At 37.8% G+C, this 23179-nt stretch overlaps 1 protein-coding gene across 1 annotated transcript; it reads right to left on the reverse strand.

The window, feature by feature from the left end:
- Positions 1-1939: 1939 nt before the first annotated feature.
- CNR1 (cannabinoid receptor 1) lies at positions 1940-22914 on the reverse strand. Its single transcript, XM_090279661.1, has 2 exons — positions 22383-22914; positions 1940-4003 (listed from the first exon to the last, which is right to left on the reverse strand). Exon 2 carries the CDS (start codon positions 3938-3940, stop codon positions 2525-2527), a length of 1416 nt encoding a protein of 471 aa, XP_090135787.1. The 5' UTR covers positions 3941-4003; positions 22383-22914; the 3' UTR covers positions 1940-2524.
- Between the last annotated feature and the right edge of the window lie 265 nt (positions 22915-23179).

The following is a 23179-nucleotide window of genomic DNA, read 5'->3' on the forward strand; positions in this document are numbered from 1 at the left end:
TATATGATTTAGATCTTGAAAGCATAGCACACTATTAAAATCTACATTGCATACACACAAATACAGTTTCAAAAATGAATCCTGGAGGTTTTTTTTAAACCAATAACTAGAATTTCATTTTCACCAGGTTTCCATAGCTGTGAGAAGAAAGTTGGTACTGCCTGGTGAGCTCTGAGACATGTGGATTAATATTCAGGGTAATGTGGGACAAGAATGGCATTTCCTAAATGAAAACTAGACCCTGGTGAGTTTTTTCATAAATAATCTTTTCTTCTTCTAATGAGATTTTATTAATCCTCTAGCAACCTGAGCTCTCATCTGCATATCACAGAGAGGTAAAGGGAACCGGTAGGTAGATTTGACTATATAGACAGGTGATCAAAAGTATCTCAGCTTGGTCCATGGGCCACATTCAGCCTTAGACCATACACTGCAAGAAGACTCCACCAGGCTGTGCAGGTATCTAAATACCTTAAAAAAGTCTCCAAAATTCTAGCTCTCAACTTTACTTCATGCTGTGCAGGCCTCTGGATCCTGCAGAAGTCATGCTTTAGCTGTATAAGGAGAAGATCATAAGTAAAGTTAATCAGAGTCAAGTCGTTTCTTAAGCAGTATCAATGCTTACAGGGAAAGGGTCTAATTCTTAGCACCCATGGAACCATTAAGGAGTAACAGACTAGGGTCTAAGAGGAAAGAAAGCCATGTCCATCCTTACGCTTTAACAAACTTTGGTAACCAGGATGAGACAAGAGGTCTATTCCACAGCTCAAACCTATACAGGCAAAGCTGGGTGCTGGATTGTCCCCAAGGGCATCTGGGTGAAGCACAGAAGCAGCCATATGTCATCCAGGCCTCAATCATGAGTGTGTTAGCTCCTCGTTGCCCTTTTCTGTCTCGCCCAATCTCTGTCTAATAGACCTCCTTGGCCACGTGGGCTGGACCTGGTTGTCTAACTTCCAGCAGGCCAGGTATAGTGTCACTTAAAATGGGATCACACTGCTTAAAAACACAACTGAAAAATGTTACCACTGGATATTTTTTTAGGATCAATTCCCTTATAGTGGACCACATGAGGTGCTCAGAAGCCAGAACACTCTCATTTCCTGACATTAACACTGTAAATACAGACCTTCACTTGAATGTTCATTACTGATTATTCCTTGCTAAACAGTGGTCTTATGGAATACCTAAAGGTCAATTTAGTAACACTTGACCCAACCTCTTAAAGGCAGGGGTGGTGGGGTGGGGGAGGGTTCCGAATGCTCATAGTCAGTATTTTATCAACAAGATTTCTGAATGAGCTCAATTTTAGAAACTGAATTCATGTACAAGAGTGCAACAAGTGGTACAATTTACAGTCAGTCACAGTTTGCTCACTTTACAACATACTGTAATGGTTACAGGATAGAAACACGCACATACACACATTTATACTCACACTCACACAGTATAATTTTACTGATCCAGATAATACTCCTTTTCAATTAAGAAAAATGAAAACTGTTGTTTGGCCACCCAGGATAAAATCTACTTAAACCTGGAATGTAAGAATACAATACTCTTCAAGTAAACAGCAATTGCACAGTGATAACAATATACATTGAGATTGACACATGCTGTCTTAAGAGGTCCAGTAATAGCTGAAGACTAAAGAAAGTCAGAGATGTCAGCCAAAAGAAGTCAATACGCCTTCTCTCTTCCATTCTAATTGTAATCCATCACCCAAGAGAACAGCTTTAGTCCAGAAGATAATAAATGTCCAGGTATGAAAATGCAGAGCCCATAAATTTTTAAGTGTCAAGAACTCTGCTCAATACTTTAGAGAGTCTTCAAATTCTTCTTGTTGTATTAACAGAAAAAATAAACATCTATGGTTATTTCCAATGTCAAATTTAAATAGAGATGTTTGAAAAAATATTAAAGTTTCTGAAGTTATGAGCAATATCCTTTTAAAAAACTGGTCTCATTGGCCTATATCCACTGCTTAAACTCCATTGTTTTCATAAAATTCTACTTTTCAGTTTTGCTGAACTAAACAAATATAAACAACACACAGTAAACACTGATACACATCTCATAGGACACAATATATTTTACAAAATAGCTCTACTTTAGTACTATGACTGTTATAAAAATTGACATCTCTGATACTGATGGACATATACATTTCACATTATAATGAAAGGGTGGTTACAAAGGTATTACTCATTTGATGGCATTTTTCTATTAGTACTTAGACTTTAAATTGTGTGGCAGAAGGTTTCCCTCCTACTTCATTGAGACTCTGAAGGACCTTCCAGTCACTTAAGCAACAGGCTTTATTCACTGTAAATCCCTGGAGAACTGAGTTTGAGAATCTACACTATCAAAACATTAGAGAACAGACAACTAATCATGGTAAAAATCACCTTTTCAGTGAGCATGATAAACTTAAATAATATAACCAATGAGAGAACAGACTCTTCTAGATTCTGAGCTTTAAAAAAAAATTTTCTTTTCCTGTGCTACGTGGGAGGCATCAGGCTCACACAGCCTCGGCAGACGTGTCTGTAGACACTGACATGGTCACCTTGGCGATCTTGACCGTGCTCTTGATGCAGCTCTCCGTGGCCCTGTGAACACTGGCTGTGTTGTTTGCGTGTTTATGTAGGCAGTCCGACTCTCCCATGCTGTTATCAAGAGGCTGCGCGGTGCCTTCACATGAGGGGAACATGCTCCGGAAAGCATGTCTTAGGTCCTTGCTCCTGAGAGCGTAGATGATGGGGTTCACGGTGGAATTCAGCAGGCAGAGCATACTGCAGAAGGCAAACACCGTCTTAATGAGCTTGTTCATCTTTCCAAAGACATCATACACCATGATCGCAAGCAGAGGGCCCCAGCAGATGATTAAAACCACCAGGATCAGGACCAGGGTCTTGGCCAGCCTGATGTCCATGCGGGCTTGGTCTGGCCGAGTCACCTGTACCTTGCCATCCTCCGACGTGTGGATGATGATGCTTTTCTGGGTGCCACGCTGAATCATGCGGACTGCGTGGCTATGAGCCTTCCAGAGAATGTACATGTATGCATACACGATAAACAGTAGCAGCACACTGGTGACCCCGATCCAGAACATCAGGTAGGTTTCATCAATGAGTGGGAAAATGTCTGAGCAAACAGATTGCAGTTTCTTGCAGTTCCAGCCCAGGAGAGGCAGCACAGCAATCACAATAGCTATGGTCCACATCAGGCAAAATGCCACCACAGCTTTGGGCCTGGTGACAATTCTCTTATAGGCCAGGGGCCTGTGAATAGATATATATCTGTCGATGGCTGTGAGGAACAGGCTGCCCACGGAGGCAGTGAAGGAGGCTGTGACACCACCCAGTTTGAACAGAAACACGTTAGGGCTATCTTTGCGGTGGAACACGTGAAAATCAACGAAGCTGTAGACAAAGATGACACTCCCCAGAAGGTCTGCCACAGCCAGGCTCCCAATGAAGTGGTAAGAAGGCCGGCAGCGGAGGCTGCGAGAGTGCAGGATGACGCACAGCACCAGCAGGTTCTCCAGGACCGTGAAGGTGCCCAGCGTGAGGGACAGCACAGCAATGGCCAGCTGCTGGCTGGGATTCAGAATCATGAAGCACTCCATGTCCATGAAGTTCTCCCCACACTGAATGTTCTCATTTTCCTTGTACGATGAAAGAGACTTGTTGTAAAATTCAGTGATGTTCACCTGGTCTGCTGGGACTAATTGGGGGTTGTCTCCTGCAGTCATCTTCTCTTGGAACGGACTTCCCCTAAAAGAAGTTAAAGGGAATTTCTGCGGGAAGTACCCTAATTTGGATGCCATGTCACCTTTCATATCTTCGTACTGAATGTCATTCGAGCCCACGTAGAGGAGGTCTGTGGTGATGGTGCGGAAGGTGGTATCTGCAAGGCCATCCAGGATCGACTTCATAACCTCTGTCTTCAGTTAGGCCAGACTCAAAATGGCTGAGAAAGAGACTGGCAGCAGAGAATCCTAACAGAGGGAAAGCAGATAAGCTGAATGGAGAGAAAACAAGCAGAATTAACACAAAAACACTTCAGTGAATACCACCACACTATTTCATTCCTGCCTCTGAATACAGGTAAAATCTTTGCCAGATCCAGTCAATCAAATGAGTCAGTCACTTAGTTAAAAGCCACTCAAAAATTCCTGATCTGGCATGTACCAGAAACACATTTCTTTCATCTTTTAAGTTCTCTGGATATAAGTCACTATGAGAGACTGCCAGGGTCTGATAGTCCAGTGAAGAAAATTTATCTTGGGCATGGTGTGTGTTTCACATTTACGGCAGGAAGTGTTTACCACCTGGCTTCAGCAGTCACACACATGCAGCGCCCTAATGCTGGGGTGGAAGAGGGAAAATAATGTGTCACACAATCTGCTCTGGAAGACTTTAATCGCCTTGTCATACAGGTAAGATTGAATGAGCAAGACCACCGAAGAATAAGACAAGACCATGTGGAGTCAGAGACTATGTTGCATAGCCTGTGGGCTGAGTGGACAGGGGGAGGAAGAAACTGCTGAGCCCCAAAGGAAGAACGTGCAGGAAAATCTGCGATCCAGTCCTGGCTCCATCAGGCAAGTTTCTTCACCCAGAGGCGATGTCTGGACTGAGCTATGGCTGAGGAAAACTTTCAAAATGTCTACGCTAACCAAGAAAAATGTCATAAAAGGCACACTTGCACTGAGGCTCATGAGAAGACCAAGATCTTTATTACTGGAGCAGAGTAATGGTGGACAGTGCTTCCTGGCAGTGTCCCCCAGGAGTGGCGTGCTGCCACAGCATGCTGAAGGCAGCAGATAGGCCTCATTCTGCAAGGCCTTTCATGTGGGCACTGGAAATAAGGATGGCTGAGAGGACAGCCCAAATTTTAAGACCTTTTCACTTATACGCAATTTGGTTTTGTTTCAAAATAAACAGCCAGAGAATCAATTTTAGTACAGTATTTATAAACACCTATTTAAAATGTGGTTATTAGAAGTTAGCTTATAAAATATTAGAAGCACTGAATATCTAATAATTAAAATAATCATAAAAAACCAATATTTATTTACTGTCTTTTTGTTGTTCATAAAAATATTACACTGTACTAGAGGGGAAAAAGACAATCATTATCTTAGAACAAATTTAAAAGTTCTGAGTCCTCCTCCTAAAATACAGAGATCCTGCCTGAATTAATAATTCATTTATTCATTCATTCAACAAACTATGGAGCACTCGCCATGTGCCAGGCCCTGCACTAGCCATTAGGGACACAATTGTATCAAGTAAGAGTCCATGACCACATGAAGTACAGTGTAGCAGGAGACAGGCAGCTGACCTGATAAATATGAGAAAGCGTGGTGACAGCCACAATTGGATACCTACAGGATGCTGTGGGAACAGCCAGTCTATGGGTTGAAGGAGGCTTCCCCAAAGAAAGGATGTTTAAGCCAAGAGTATACAGGATTAGTGTGGGTGGAGACAGAACATCATATCATTTAATCCCAAATTTACATATTCTATTTATTTCCATAATTAGAATGTGGAATGTTATCTTTTTTCTTATGTGATCCACCAGCCTGATATAACAGATAAGAAAGAGAGGGCTGGGCTTCCATAGAAATGTTCACCTGAACCTAATAGGTGACTATTGAATTTTATTAACATTAAAGCAGTAATTTAATAATATTTACTTGCCTTTCTTAAAATTAGAAAAAAGAAAGGCAATCAATTTGATGGATATTTGATCCAAAAACCAAAGCTTGAGCCATATCTAAGCAGCTTTGGGAGCCAGTTCATCCCATAGGTCATCTTCTCTCAAATAGATAACTCTCCTTTCACACTTCCCAATAGAAGACTAATTTATTTGAAATTTTCATTAATTTTTCATTACATTCAAATTTAAAAAGGTACAGAAGGATATAACAGAGTCAATCTATCTCATCCAGATGTTCCAGCCAACCAGCTTTCCTCCTTAAATGTAAGAAGTTTCTTGCTACTCCTTCTAGAGATAGTCCATGCATATTTAAGCAAACATGTATATCCATTCCTACTTTACTTTCTTTTTAACAAACTCTAATACATAGTATTCTTCACTTTGCCTTTTTACTTACAAGAAGACAATTCCACGGAACCTTCCTGTATTTAGTAGTTGCCTTAAGTATCTGTTAGATAAATGTGTCCAGCCTCTTATGAATGGAAGTTTAGTTTATCATCACTTCTTAGTACAAATAATGCTGCAGTAAATCACTTTCAGTTATGCCATTTTTCATATTTCTTGTGCTACTGTGAATGACCTTTGTAGTTGTCCAAGCTCATACCTCAGATTACCCCAGATTCCTCCTCCTTCTTGGCCTCTGTAATCAAGTAGACTACTAAGTCTTGCCTATTTTCCCTTTTGAAGCACTCATGGAGAACTGATTATGTGCAAGTACCATTCTCAGCCTCTTACATTTATCAAATTACTCATTTTCTCAATTGTCCTGTGAGGTAAGTGCTGCTATTGTCCCCATTTTATAGGTAAAAGGCACAGAGAGGGTAATTTGCCATTCACATAGCTAGTAGGTGGCCAGATGTTCTAGTTCTAGAGCGGTGCTCTCCAATAAAAATGTAATGTGAGCCACACGTGCAATTTTAGTTTCCAGTATCTAGGTAAAAAGAGAAAATTAATTTAATAATATACTTTACTTAACCTAATGTATCCAAAATATTATCATTTCAACATATGAACCTAGCCACATTTCAAGTGCTTAATAGCCACATGTGGCTAGTGGCTACCATACTGGACAGTATAGGTCTAGAGCTGCTTTTAACTTTTATGAGACAACATCTCTCTAACCTAACACAGGGATGCTACTATCTCCCTTCTTTTCCGCAGTGATTTCAACCAATCAAAGCACTATTCACAGAGAGAACATTGAGTTAGGAGTTAGCAGACCAAGATTAGTGTCAGTCTTTCAAAACTTTAGTAGTTCATCTGTAAAATAGGAAGGAAGGGGAGGCCTAAATTGTAGAGTTGTCCTGAAAATTAAATATTAAAAAAAGCACTTAATATAGTATCTGGCACAAAATTTAACTCTTCAATAAATATTAATTATTAACATTACTTAGTACTATGGCTCTCAGCCTTATATATTAATTATATATCAAGATAATTAATTGCCCTAATTAGATCATAGGCTGCTTACCCAATTTTTATTTTTGTCTCAGCACTTAAAGCACATAGAAGATATATACATGGGTAAAGGAAGAGGAATGTCTATTTGTATATTCCAGGCATTTGAGAGACTACATATATTCTATCATTAAATTGTCATGACAACTCTGTCAGATGCTTATTTATAATTGCCATTCCACAGACAAGGAAATGGAGCCATTAGATGTTAAGTAAATTGTCCAGAATATGAAAAGTTTGTATCTGAACCCTTGTCTCTCCAGAATTTCTGCTTTTGATAGTTTTAAGGATTAAGAGTAACTAGGATAAAGCCATTTTGAATCTTATTTTCAAGTCTTTTAGCTTCCTACAAACACAAATTGAGGCTTTTTGTCAACTATAGTCATTAAGACTAACTTCCACTGAATCACTATTTCCTATCCCAGCCCATCATGGTGGATCTGCCTACTGGCATGGCCTCAAGGGCTAAAATAAAATGTGGAAGAGCTCTAAAGTGAGGAAAAAAAAAAGGATAACAGGCCTTATTTTTATAATGTAAAATATGTGTGACTATGATTTACTTTAGATTAAGATCACCACATATGTGATCACAATTTCTTATTTTATTGCAACCAAGAATGGTTATGAGATACAAAGTAATTTCTGTTCAATATAAGCCAAATATAATTAAAGAATACAGTTAAAAATATAATGAATTTTGTGCAGTTCAAGGATCTCAGTAATGTCCATATACCACTGTGTACAGGTTGTTTTAAGTTAATGGGATCATGGTAGGAAAACTCTGCATTTCAATAATTCTTGCTTTTATTTCTACATTTGGATTATTACAGTAATTTCCACCTGCTTATTTTTTGCACTGAGAGTTTTCTTTGAGAGTTCATTAGTAATATAGTTTAGGCTCTGGGGATGCAGCTGCCATTAATTTTGTTTTTGTTTGCTACTGGGAAAAATCATAATTGAAAATTTCGAGCAAGATGCATAGATGTACTTATTAAAGAAGCAGTTGGTTTTTATTACAGTTACAGTAGAAGAATGACTGAATGACATTTAAGGGGATTTTCCTTGGATTCTGCTTGAATAAAATCAGCATAGTCTAATAATTTAAGCTATAAGTCATGCCTTTATAACAATAATCAAATATTTTAATGTGTTGTATCTATTATTTTTTAAAACTTCAATTAGAATACCACCCCATGTTTTTATTCATCTCTGTATATGCACACCTGCCTCTCCATCCAGCCCCCACCCCCAAACTTATACATCAACTAGCAAGCTATGGTTATTATCAAAGAAATTCTATAGGTATGGCAGCAGCATGGAGTTTTAAAAAAGTCAACCCAGAGTCTAAATCTTTGTTTCTCTAACCATTAAGGGTATAAGACATCTGTGTGCTGATTAAGATGAGCATAGAGAATGTCCTCAAAACAAAACTTCAAATAGCCTCTTTTCTATATCAGTATAATTTAATAGCAGGTTATTTTATTCTTCATTGCCCAGCTGGAGACCTTCTTTGTTTCAGAGAGACATTTCAATAATTTAGATTGTTATCACTGTTGTACCTGGAGTCAAAATCCTTGCCATTCTGGCCTGTACAGTATCTCTGGAGAAGAGACACTAGGCAGTATTTGCTTCCTGCACATTGTCCTGTCCAGGAAGGCAGAAAACCCACGGGAAGCATCAAAAGGACTGATGCTCCCAATATAGTTACAGACTGTATCAGCCCACCACAGGTTCCTTCTCTAAAATGCTAAGTTTATAAATGTTTTAAGAAGATGATGTCAAGCTCATACTATTAAATTTGATAGGAGTCCAGGATATCAAATGCAGGAGTTTCAGGCCCTTGGCTAACCCTCTTCTTTCCCTCCTTTCATTGTTGGCTCTCTGTGTTGCTCTGCTGGGCTAGCCTTATAGAGGAGCCTTGTGAAGGATTCAGGAGAACAGTGGTGCTAGTGCGTGTTTCCCCTCACTTCTGGGAACAAGTCTGGTTTCTACTAATTTGATCAAGAAAAAAAACTTGCTAATGCATTTCTCTAAAGCTAGTAGAAAAATTTCTAGTTACCTTATAATTGTATTATGTCTAAGTCAAGTCCTCTATTCTACATGGCAGATCTCAAAGGCCAACACCATAACTCAATGAATAATATTTCTGCTATGGTTGAATGGGCAATTGAGCCTTTCCTAACTCTTACCTAACCATTAGAGTTTTGGAATTATGAAAGCAATTTTGTAACTTTTTGCATCATTTTCTATAGCAAAGAGAAATAAAGGACTGACTTAATTATCCTGATAATTCAGGCAAAAACACATAATCCTTCTTCCTTGTATTAATGTCAGCTCTGTTTCCCATATATTAAAGAAAATTCCATTATGCTTGTAATGCTCAGTTGGTTCTCAAAGCTTTAGTTTTTCCTTTTTTTCTAACATAGAAGTTATTAAATGCACTATTTTCTCTGGTCTATTCTTACCAACAAAATGAGTGTTAGGTTTTTCATAAAAAATATATTAATTTATATAAACTAAACTGACATTAAGACACTTATAAGGCTATATTTCTTTACAAATTTAACCTGAAGGTTGCTTAATTATTTAACATTTAAAGGCTTGTTAAAACAAAGAATTCAGAGCTCAATAATTAAACCACGCTGAATAAGCACTCACTAGTAAGGTGATGACACCACAAGAGCCTACCACACATGCAAATTAATGATACAAACAACTTGCTGACTTCTATAACTAATGCCATCTACCATTTAATCTTGCTCTATTTTGATGTTTCCTACTAACAAGTGCCTTTGCCTTTTTTTTTTCATAGAGATACCTCTTCTACCTAATCTGTAAAGAAAGTAATCACACATAATTAAAGCAATCTTTCCTTGAAATAGAATACACAAAGTGTTTAATTCAGTAGAAGCCTGGTCAACGTATAAAATACTCCATATGATTGTCTTTATCTTCCATACGAGGTTTGGTCCTTAAAAGTCAAAAGCAATATATTATTTTGATCTGCAATATATATAGAACCTATTAGATAGGTTATCTTTACAGTTCATTACCAAGGACAGCAATAGTTTCAAGTGTGCTGCCATGCTGTCCAATGGTGCAGCATACTTTTCAGTTTCCTTGTTCATTCTTCAATAAGTGGTATTTTCTCTTTGAATTCATCAGCATACGAATTAAATCCAACTAAAAAGTAAGTCTTGATTCTCTAGGTTCCAATCTCAAAGAATTTGGGTACTTTAAATGCACAATAGAGAAAACTCCAATTTCCAAATATTTCAGTGAGAAACATTTGAATATTTATGTGCCAGGCATTGTGCTAAACATATTTATATTGTTTAATATTTACATGAAATAGGTGTTATCCCAATCCCCATTTTACACATGAGAAAACTGAGAGGTAAAATACTTTGCCCAAGGTCTCCAAATAGAGGGGCAGAGCTAAAACTTTAACCAGGTCTACATAACTCAAAGTCCCTGCTCAACTTTGAGGTCCAAGAACCATTGAAAAAGACACTCTTCTTTCCATTTCTAAGGAAGAGGGAAGAGTTGATTTGGAGAAAAGGAGGTAACAAATAGTACATGATAATTTTGCACAGTGAACAACTAAAATCTGGAGGAATGATCTGCTGACAGCAGAAAGATACCCATGGCATTTGCAAATCATCCTTCTCTGTGGTCTTTAGGGACAAAGTATGACAATTAACTATCAGCTATTAGTCCTAACCCTGGATTAGCACCTTATTTTCACTGACTGTTTGCAAATAGAAATAAAATCTAACTTGTCATTGCCACCATTTGTTTTTTAATTAGATAAGTTTATGTTTTATTCATTAGTCAATTGCAAGGATCGTGAATGGTAATGACAGTTTCCACACCACCAGTGAGGAATGAAGAGGGCACCTTCTTTAGGTCTGAATGAGATGTGACTGTTGTTAGCAAACAAACTTTAAATGTCATTATTGATATGGAGAAATCATTGAAATTGCTCAACTTCTCATCTAGAGCAGTGTAATTTTCTTAGACCCCAAAGCTAGTTCCTAAAATATTGGCTGGAATCAGGCAGAATAAATTTTGTAGGGCTCCAACAAGAGTGTTTGTGATGACTCTTGGTGCCCCAAGGGCACAGGGATGAATATAAAATTAGAGGCCCTTAGATGCTTCATTAACATGTTTTTATTGTTTGTGTATTTTATGCCTAGTACTGTAGAAATTATATATCAATGTATCATACCTGTGTAATGAATATGGGTCAAGGAAGCAATGGAAATGATTGTCCATTCTACCTTACCCAATCAAATATAGCTCACTCATCTGCCTTCCCCTTTCCACAGATGACAGAACAGAATTGGATAAGAATACATGTAATAGGCACATTATACTTTATCATTAAATAGTATTGGGTTGTATAAATCTCCTTCCTATATATGCTTTGAGGTTTTCTCCCAAGGAAATATGATGGACACTGCTGAGTCAGCATACAGCAGTCTTTCTTGTTTCTAAACTCTTCAGATCATGAAACTTGACTCTAGGGCCCTGTCTCACATGACCTTGTATATCCTCTGCCTGGCACAAGGTAGGTACTCAATACTTGTTCACTAAATGAATATTGGTGTGCATTGGCAACATGGCAGATCTATCTTAGCAAAATGACTTTTAACTGTGGATAGTTTTCCTTGGCATAAAGTCAGTTGATCATTAGAGAATTAAACCTAAATCTTAGTCTCATACAAACTTCCAACATATGAAAAAATACTCTCCAAATGTAAAAGTTACATAAAAGGCATGAACAATTATTTGTCCCAGGATCTTTTAGCTCAGAATCAAATAGCAATCATATTGGCAGCAAGTGGAGATAATGGTCAAAGATCTGATATTTCTTTTTGTTATCATTCTTGTTTAGCCCTGGTGTATATTATGAACTGCAATGTTTAGCCACATAACTGAAATACAAAGAAATCTTTGTGACATGCACAACCCTAAACATATCCTAGTTATACACTGTTGATATAGACCTTTAAAGAAAATATAAGAAATTATGAGTATAGTGGCCCTTTCATTCCCTCAAATGCATGTTATTATGTACTGCTCTTTCTCAAATGGGCTTCTCCATGTGCAAATGTCTTTTCAAGAAAAGTTATGTGAAAATTCAACCACTAGATGGAGTGACTTTTATAAGCCCTCAGGAACCAATTTGTTATTCTATTTACGAAATATTTCTTGCTTTGGTTGAGCAAATTCTCCTCCTGCTACAACATGCTATGCATTTCAGAAGTGATTTAATTAAAACATAAATAAGAAAATATGTTATGGAGGGTTAAAATGGGTTATTACTACTACCTACAAAAACTAAATTTCAAATTGCTTTTCTGGGGCAAATGGATATTGAGAAAATTTAATACATTAATAAAAATTAATTGTGAATATTTGGAATTCTGCCTCAAGAAAGTAATTAAGAATGAGTAAAGGAAAGTAGTTCTACTGAAAACAAATGATATGTTTATGCCCAGATATGGTTAAATGTAAGAAGGGAATGTCTCAGGAGCCCCAAATCAATTCTAATAACAAACTCAACTCATTTCTACTTTACGAAACATTTAGCTTTCCAATTTTCAAATATGAAATCACCAACACAGGTCATAACTCGGTGATGAAAAAGAATGGAAAATTATCTTCTACTATTACATGGGCTAAATTGTTCAAATACACAAACTGAGAATACAGTAGCTTTCTAAACAATTCAATTTCCTTCCTACTATTTTCTTGCTGGAATAATTTTAAATAAGCTTTTATCATTGTGTAAATTCAGGATTCCATTCAGACATGATTTTAAAAACTAGGTACTTATGTATTACCTACCTAAGTGTGTACTAACAATAAAATAAACAGAAATATGCTTTCAAGATGCAAATAATTATGTACAAACAGAACTTGAAGAAGTAGGTTTCAGTAAAGATGCAAAATACACTTTGTAAATATGGTTATGATTAAGAAGAAGTATGCAAATTGGATGCAAGTACAGAATTTTTGCCATTGAAACCATGAGGTAGTTCTATTGTATTTATTCAAGGTCAAATCCTTCCTAGGATTTGCGTGACGCAATTATGTAGTTTTGTATGAAACTGAGTAACTGAAAGTACTCAGAAAAAATAACATGGAGATAAAGAATTGGGAAATAAGAAAGGTGAGAACAGATGGGGAAATTCCAGTGTACAAAAACAGTTTGTGAAGTCTCACCATGGTTGCTAAGTGCATGCGGAGTTATTTCATAGTCAGTGACCCTCCGATGGTTGAGTTGTCTTCAGCAGCTTCAGCATCATTTGAGAAATGCAAATTCTCAGGTTGCACCTCAGATCTACAGAAACAGGAACTCTAGGGCTAGGGTGCATCTTTTTTTTACCAAGTCCTCCAGGAGATTCTAACACACTGAAGTTTAAGAATCATTGTTAAAGATTATGGCTATGAAAAAGACGGGGGCGGGACGGGGAGAGAATAGAATTAACCTTTGAGAATTGAGGTTAGATAGCAAGAAAGACTATTCTATAAGTTTTAAATAATTGAAAGGGATTGCTAAGGGGGCCTGCTCATGATAAAGTACTCACTCACAGATTTTTATAAATTTTATTGGGGTGACATTGGTTAATAAAATTATATAGGTTTCAGGTGTTTAGTTCTATACATCATCTGTATCTTGTATAGTGTGTTCACTACCCCTAATGAAGTCTCCTTTCATCACCATTTATTTCCCCTCTTTTACCTCCCCCAACCTACTCTACATACTCTACCTCCCCCAACCCCCTTTCCCTCTGGTAATCACCATATCATTGTCTGTATCTATATGAGTTTTTTTCTTAATCCCTTCACCTTTTCACCCAGTCCCCTGCCCCCAACCCCACCCCTTCTGACAGCTGCGAGTCTGTTTGCAGTATCTATGAGTCTGTTTCTAATTTGTTAGTTTATTTTGTTCACTAGATTCCACATGTAAATGAAATCACTCAGTACTTGTCTTTCTCTGACTGGCTTATTTCACTTAGCATAATACCCTTTAGGTTCATCCATGCCGCAAAAGGTAAGATTTCCTTCTTTTTTTACAGCTCAGTAGTATTACATTGTGTAAATGTACCACAACTTTTTTATCCATTCATCTACAAATTGGCACCTGGGCTGCTTCCAAATCTTGGCTATTGTACAATAAATAATGCTGCAATGAACATAGGGTATCTTATATTCTTTAGAATTAGTGTTTCAGGTTTCTTCTGATATATTCTCAGAAGTGGAACTGCTGGGTCACAAGGTAGTTCTATCTTTAATTTTTTGAGGTAACTCCATACTGCTTTCCATAGTGGCGACACCAATCTGTATTTCCACCAACAGTGCACTAGAGTTCCCTTCTCTCCAAATCCTTGCCAGTGCTTGATGTTTGTTGATTTATTGAAGACAGCCATTCTGACAGGTGTGAAGTAATATCAGTGTGTGGTTTTAACTTGCATCTCTCTGATGATTAGTGATGTTGAGCATCTTTTCACATGTCTGTTGGCCATCTGCATGTCCTCTTAGGAGAAGTGTCTATTCAGGTCCTTTGCCCATTTTTTAATTGGACTGTTAATTTTCTTGCTGTTGAGTTTTATAAGTTCTTTATAAATTTTGGATATTAACCCCTTATCAGATGTATCTTGGTGAATATGTTCTCCCATTCAGTGGGTTGTCTTTTAATTTTGTTGATAGTTTCCTTTGCTGTGCAAAACTTTTAGTTTAATGTGGTCTCATTTGCCTTTTTTGTTTGTTTCCCTTGCCCAAGGAGATGCATCAGAAAAAATATTGTTACAAGAAATGTCCAAGATTTTACTGACTATGTTTTTGTCTAGGATTTTTATGGTTTCAAGCCTAACATCTAAGTCTTTAATTCATTTTGAGTTTATTCTTATGTGTGGTGTGAGAAGGTGGTCTAGCTTCATTTTTTTGCATGTATCTGTTCAATTTTTCAAACACCATTTATTGAATAGACTCTCTTTACCCCACTGTATATTCTTGCCTCCTTTCTCAAGTATTAATCGACCATAAAGGTGTGGGTTTATTTCTGTGCTCTCTATTTGGTTCCATTGATCTATAAATCTGTTCTTATGCCAGTACCATGCTGTTTTGATTACTGTGGCCTTGTAGTATAGGAATCACAAAAGACCCTGAATAGCCACGGCAATCTTGAGAAAGAAGAACAAAGTTGGAGGAATCACACTACCTGATATCAAACTATAGTACAAGGCCACAATAATCTCACAGATCTTTAAATCCAAGGTATTTTTATTTGACTGGAATAAAACAATGTAGTGTAGCCTGAAAATAAACAGAAGTAGGGAACCTCTCAGCCTACAATTCAGGGTTTCTCTGCACTGTTTCAGGAAATTGTATCTTATCCAGCAAAGAGAAGTGGCTTCAAGTAATAATATGTAAGTATGTACCCAGTAGGCAGACACAAATTAAGAACTCCACACCATTTTCTCCTTATTCTATTGGCAAAGTCTATGTAAAGTTTCATAGGACTACTAGCCATTTCTTTCAACACCATTGTGAGGGAACCCATGGTTACTACACATAAAAGAACAGGAAAAAAGTAAAAGTAGTTTGTATTCCAGCTGTTTTCTTTTTTTTTTAAGATGGAAATGTTTGTTTCTGTTCTTCTTTTGTCAGAACAATAAAATAATGTATCATAGGAGATGAACCCAGAAAATGACAAACTAAAATAGAAACAGTAGGCTCAGGTAATACAGGTCCACTGTAAATGATCTTACAGAGCTACCCTGGTAATTATGAAATTTACACTGCTTATAGATGGCAAGTATCTTATACCTAAAAGCTATAAATATATGGAAATATATGCCAAATGACTAAAATACATGACTCTGGGCAAACTGTTTCCTCTCTAATTATTTTATCAATAAAAAATGGATCATAGATGACTCATAATTAGTTTCCTTAGCTGAGGACTAAAATCATTCAAAGAATTTTTTATTTGCCAAAGTTAGATATAATTTCCAATAGTAGCTGTACATTTTCCAAAGTCAAATTCCTACATATGCGAAGATACAGAATTCTTTAGACAATATTTTGCTTACTTTGGTTATATCTTAAGGTGTTTAGTTCTCCCTTTTCTCCACATTCATATTGCTTGCTTATCACAACTTATGTAAAAGTTGGAGAAAACATTTACAAATTCTGGTAGCAATGCATTAAAATTAGCTGAAAATCTGGTCCATTTAATAATCCACATGGAAATAAACCAAAATACACAGATCATAGTAGCACTGAATTAAGTTTCTCTTGTAAAGAATAAGTCAAATTGATTTATTTTTAAACATAGCGAAGTTAAAAGCAAGCAGGAGTGACAGAGGCATATTACCTATGATGTTGGTTCACTTGCTATATTAAAAACATCATTTTTATCTTCTTGACCAACAGAAAACAATGCTATAAAATTTCCTAGTATGAATGTCTGTATCTGAAAGTAGAATTTTTTTTAAAGATGCATAATGAAATTTATCACCAATTTAAATGTGAAATTCCTTATAACAATTCATAGAACTCATATGGATTCCAATTTTCTTCTCTATATATAGAGTCTAAAAAAATAGATGAAGAGATAATGAAGGAAAGAGGGGAACCCTCCCATTTAAACATAAACTTTGACAAACATTATTTCCTAATTGCATGTTATTTTAATTATATTTAAATATACTACTAACATGTACCGTTTGTGAAAGCATTTGCCAAGTATATTCAACTACTACAACAGATTGCCTGGTACATCTTTGAAAAATGCCTCTGCTTTTCTTTAAAAAGCAATAGCATGGTATTTACTAATAGGAACTAAAAAATAGATATTACACTGTCAAATTTAGGTAACTATACTGCACTTTATTGACTGAAGTTTAAAAAAAAAGGCAATAAAAAATGCTATTCGGAGTTGATATTGGTGGTAAGGAATCAAGCCAAAAGATATCAAATTTCTAGTTAACAAATACAAACTCTTAACAATTATGAATCTAAATTAAAGTAGAAAAATAAGATATTGGATAATAAAATATTTTATGCTTAGGGAAAAATGATTTTCCATTTGTGTTTAGGAAAAAAGGAGAACTTACATCCTTGGTTGCATTCAAAAAATACAATTTAAAAGTACAGAATATAATGCTATAGTCGTCGTCGTCGGCAGCCGTCCGTCTCGAGAGACGATGGTGTAGCTTCTTAAGAGTCTATCTGCACCGCCGAGAATGGCTGTGCAGTCCAACTCGGGAGTGACACGTATCTGTCTCCTCCCGTGTTGAATCGACATCTTGCGATGACGCTGGAGTGTCCTCTCCAGTGAAGCTGAAGCTACAGAGCCTGGGCAGGGTGATATGGAGGGTCTGCTGTTGCCCATGCAGCAGACCCCCCCTCTCTTCGCAGCTGAAGGGTCCAAGGGAAAGACGGAGTCAATACAGCTTGGCTTCAGGTGCGCCGCAGGAGTTGCCGGTGTTGACTACAACGTCAAACCGCCTTAGGGACTCCGGCTCCGGATTTTCTGTCGGGGTTTACTCCCTTAGCCTTTCCCCTGAAGAGGTATGCCGCAAGGCAGCGGAGGTTTTTTGGAGTCAGAGTTTTCCTTCTCTGATGTACCCTGACTGGAAGATCGAACCAGCGACACTTAGCTCGCAGGCCGACGCTCAATCCACTGAGCTAAACCAGCCAGGGCCAAATGCTATAGTACAGTGGGTTAAAAAAGAATTAGCTGAAAAAAAAAGTTAGCCAAAAAATATTGATTCCTATCTAACCAGTCTCAACTCACATATTCAAAAACAAAAGAAAACAAAACAAAGAAAGAAAAACTTTGAAAGCTTTCCTAAAGTGCAGGTGTGAAAATTTCACTAGCTGGGGCTAAAACAGAATTCACAGCACTCTGGAACAACTTCAATGACTGTCAGGCTCACTCGCTCAGGTTTGATAAGCAAGAAATCCTTCCCTCAAAAACCTATATAAACACAGCTATGAACTTCAAGAATTCCATGGTCACTAAGTAATGCAACTAAACTGCCCAAATGAAAATTTCAAATTAGAATATAGCCCAAAATTATGCATTAATAATCTATATGAAAAATATCAATAAAAACTGGATCAAAAATTTGTTTATAACTGCAATTGTCCTAGATAAACTATTATTGAAAACTTATAACCCAGGAAAACTTTTGGCAAATATTTTATGCTATTAACTAGAGGTTCACAATGATTTATTACTTTATAGAATAGTTTTGACCTATTATTGTTGATATGACCTAACTTACCTATTATCCATGGGGCCCGGTTTGAGACAGGAGTTCATCTAACATCAAACCATTTGAATAGTCCCAAGAGAGAGGTACCAGAAAACCACCGAACATAACCCTCCCTTTATCAGGCCTCACAAATTTTTGATAGCTGTAACTTACTTGTGATAGCATTATAACTTGTTATAATTAACAAATATTATGTTAATATGCATTGTGATATAGTAATAACTGTATATTTTCTTCCACTTTCCTTCAACTTTCTTCCCCCAAATAATAAGCAAGTAGCAAGATTGGTGAAAATTGTGTTAAACCCCTCAATTAGTGTTTATGATAAAACTATGATCAAATGTAGTTATGCCCAACCTGGCATCTTTGGAAGATTCTTAGAACACATGGGACTGAAACACTGTTTCATTATGGTGGAAAATAAGAACAAGGTGGATGATTCAAGGTGGATGTGTCCTTTTTTGCCTTGAGTCTTTAGTGTCCATCTGCACAGCTTCCCTAAATTTGGACACTTCCCAAATCTGTAATATTTATTTAAAACCTAAATTATATTTTCAAATATATAAAGGTAAGATGTCTAATTTTCTTTTGGTCATGATATATATTGCATATATGAAAAAGTTTGTTCATGCCTATGTATAAAAATATGTTTATATATATCCAGTTACCTAAAATTATGCAGCATATAATTTGACATTATGTATTCTGAATGACATTAATTGTTTCTTTTAGTCCAGAATACATCTGAGAGAAATCTGAGTTGATCTATGTTACAAAGTTAATCTGATCAAATTAAATGGTTATCAAAAGATTTAATAGCAATTCAGTGGCGAAGTGTTGAATCCCCCCACCCCTCAAAAAGAGCATTCATGTAATTGTAAAGTTAACATTATTATAGATCAGGATTAGGAAAGACCTGGAGATTCAGAGGGGAAAATATGAAGTTAAATTTTTGCCAATATAAAGTACATTCATTGATTTTTGATTTACTCTTAGTCTTTAACTTCTCTACCAATTTTCAGTCAAGAAAAGAAAAATCAGCAGAGCTTATGGTCCCTCAGAATGTAGATATGCAATACATAAACCTGGTCCCAGCACAGTTTTTCAAGCACTGCTGGGTCCAGGTTGTTTCAGAGTCAAAAACAGAATTACAAATAATTTAAACTCAAATGCTGATTTCATCTAATTGGTTGGTTCAATTAGAAAATGATAAATACAAAAATAGAAGAGACAGACTTACACTGGTGGAGACACGGCATCCTTTTTCGCAGGAATGAAAGCTTTCATCTGTGTTCTTCATGCAACTGAGCTAACATAATTACCCCTAAGAACATTACAGGCAGCAACCTAAAGGATAGGCTCCAGCTTACTGACCAAATTCAAGACTCTATAACCAAATCTGATTTTACACATCATGCGATCATGTGTTGTTAGGGATTTCCAAATTCAATTTATCACTCCTTTTTCTTTTTCCAGCATTCCTGGAGAGCTAATTATAAGAAATAATCTCCTTCCTTATTAGGCCAACTGTTTTCTGGGTAGACATTTGGTAATCGTGGTGAACTGTAAACCACAGTTAGGAGTTCCATTTCAGAACAGTTTATTCTTATATAGCAAAGTACTTCAATTCTAATCCCTAACACTAATATGCAAGACAACCAAGGAACCCGTCTAAATTTCCTGGTGGTTAATGTTAATTCTGGGTCCAAGCGGAAAAGAATATCACACATTGTTTTGGAAGAGTTTTTCAGGCTTTGCCTTAGTAATTAATAAGCTGACACTGCATACTAAACAGTTATCAACATTAATCAAAGGGGCTGCTTCTTTCTTGAGAAAATAGGTAAACCAATTCAAGGGGTTTTCTTTGGGAATAAACTGAAATATGTCACAAATATAGTGGTTCTTCTGGAGAACTTCATTCCCAGCAGTTTCATCATGGTAACATTTAACAATATCACTATTTTAACATTTTGAAATGCCAAGAAGAACATACTGATCCTGCAGCTAGGCTTATTAGAACAACCTCACAGACGAGACAGGGAGGCATGCAGTCCACTGGGAAAAGAGTAACAGAAAAAGACAGAAAACAGTGGATAACAAACAAAGATGAGCACTACTTCAATGTGAGATCACATTTTCACCAGAATGCAAAACTTCACACACCAAATTAAATACTATCACCTGTGGTTTATTGAAAGGACTAGGCATAAGATTCTTCTTTGTATGCATGTATGCTGATGCTGTCTTTTAAACTGGGGGGCATGAGACATCTGATTTGCCTTCCTAACAACAAGCATAATCGTTTTATTTTTGAAGGGTCAAACTGAGCGTTTCCCCCCTGTGGCATCATTTTACTCCCATGGAGACTTAGGAACACAATGAGACCTCTTCCTATCAGACACTCGATACATACCTCAGCCAAGACTGCTCCTCGCCTGGAGTGAAGACATCTTTGAAACAAAAAGAGTCCTTTAATAGTAAGTTCTTTTCATAACCTAAAATAAATTAGATTTAAAAAAACCATGCCCATCCTCAAGCCTCCTGCCCAACTATCGTAACTGCTGTGGTACTGCCAGCAGTATCTTATGTTTAAAATTCTGGAGGTATGTGGATACTTTTCATGTGTGGATATAATAAAAAAATAATCTGCCTCACTTAAGAAACTATACATGGCCTTTTATTTTGATAAAATTGCTCTAAACTGAGTTAGAAGAGTGGGGGAGGGGTAAGGAGTATACCAGGAATAAAAGGGGACGAAGAAAAATCAATCAGTCTATCTTCCCTTGCAAACTGTCAGCAGGGTGGGATTAGAAAAGCAACACTTTAAATCAGATAAAGCCCTATGGGAATCTTAAAGGTTGGTTGCTCTGAGCTTCTCAATATTCTGCAAAATAGATTGATGGCAGTAGTCATCCCACTGATAGTCAACGTCCACTCAGTTTCCGCTAAGAAATTACATATCCCCCATTGTTCAAAAAATACTAACTTGGTAATAAAAATGAGAAGTTATGGGACCCACAGAAATATCTTTCAACACCTTTAAAACCAGTAAATCTATTCTAATCTCTTACTGGATTAAATGCCAGAGGATGCCTAATATATCAAGAAAGCAACAACAAAGGCAAGAATAACATTATTTTTAAGGAAAAAAAGATGAAAGATAAAATGATTAAAGTGACTACATTTTTTCTCCTATATTCAAGTTAAAACTAAAATTAGAAACATGCATGTTGCTTTTAAACTTTCCAATGACCAAATGACAGCTACTCACATGTATCACAGCAAACATATTTGCGTTCAGGAGGTGATCCATTTTTGATTGTGAGCTTTAGCAAGAAATATTTTTTAAAAACACATCAACTTGTTTCAGCTAATGGCCACTTCTGAGTTAAATGGTTCCAGCACCATTCAAATTTAGATATTAGTTACATGCCCATTTATTTTTCCTCAAAGAAGAGTGCTTCCTGTAGTTGTATTTTTCTATATCAAAAGTTTATTATTTGACATACATTTCTTTATAGGACATTTAATAATTTACTTGAGGCACTTTCTAGGTTTGGTACAGAGATCTATATATTTCTCTGGGAAGACTTAGTTGCTGATATGGTTTCTACACACTAAACACTAACTCAAACGCCTGTTTTTGAAACTGGCACAATTACACATTTTTCACAAACAGACATCAGTGCATACAGAAAGCCAGGTGCACACACTTTCAGTAACTAATAAACGGTAGAAACCTCCAGAAGTAGAACAGACCACTGTTAACAGGCTGGGGCTACACAGCTAAGTAAACACAAACGCACGATTCGCTCACACAGAATAAGGACTCCACGATGGACACAGAAGAGAGGCGGAAAAAGTCTTTTCAAACGCAAGTCTGCCAGATCTTACCCTTCGCATCCCCTGGTTCTCGGGTGGGAAGATCCCTGGGCACCTCTCGCCCAGCGCAGACGCTGCTTCTCCTCTGGAACGGAACGTCCCCCTTGGCTCTACCGAGGGATCTGCAGGGAGCAGAGGCGCCCCGCCCGAGCCAGGGGAAGACACTGGCGCCAAGGGAGCCTAGAAGAGGCGGAGGCGGAAAAGAAGTGGAGAAGGAAGGGGTGGCCGCGGGAGTAGCGTGAGGAAGGCGGCGCTGGCGCTGGGATGCGGACGGGGTGGGGTGGAGCGGGATATGCCTCAGTCCGTCGGTCAGTAAGTCAGTCAGTCTACGCTACGCGCGAACCGGCGTCTCCTGCCTGCAGCGCCCGCCAGCGACAAGTATCGGGACTGGCGCCTCCTCCGCCCGCAAGCCTCGCCCCTACCCCAGGCTCTTCACTGGTTCCTTCTGCTCGCCCCACCTGGCCCGGCGTGGGGCCGCGGGTCTCTGTCAGTCCGGTGCCCGTCGCCTCTCCCAGCTCGAGCAGCGCCTGCCTCTGCCCCTGCTAGCGCTCCGTCTCTGGCTCCCTCTCGCTCCAGTCCCATTTATGAGGCGCGGTCCCATCACGTGTTAATGAGCCTTTGTCCTGCCCCGGCAGAGACGCGGCATAGACCCCGCCGAGGAAACTGCGTGGGGAGGGACCCACGCAGCGCGGCGCCAGTGGCTCCAAACTTTGCTGACACGGGGGACTACCCGCGGAGCCCGCCCCGGGGCCGGAGGGAAACTAGCCCTTCCGACCCGCGCCATCTACTTCTCTTCCTCCGTTTCTCCC

The sequence above is a fragment of the Furipterus horrens genome, unplaced genomic scaffold (assembly GCF_987537825.1).
Source record: "Furipterus horrens unplaced genomic scaffold, mFurHor1.1.pri manual_scaffold_6, whole genome shotgun sequence".
NCBI lineage: Eukaryota > Metazoa > Chordata > Mammalia > Chiroptera > Furipteridae > Furipterus > Furipterus horrens.

What these genes read in the sequence shown, in the direction of transcription:
- CNR1 (XM_090279661.1), bottom strand. Translation starts at nt 3,940, where the DNA reads ATGAAGTCGATCCTGGATGGCCTTGCAGATACCACCTTCCGCACCATC.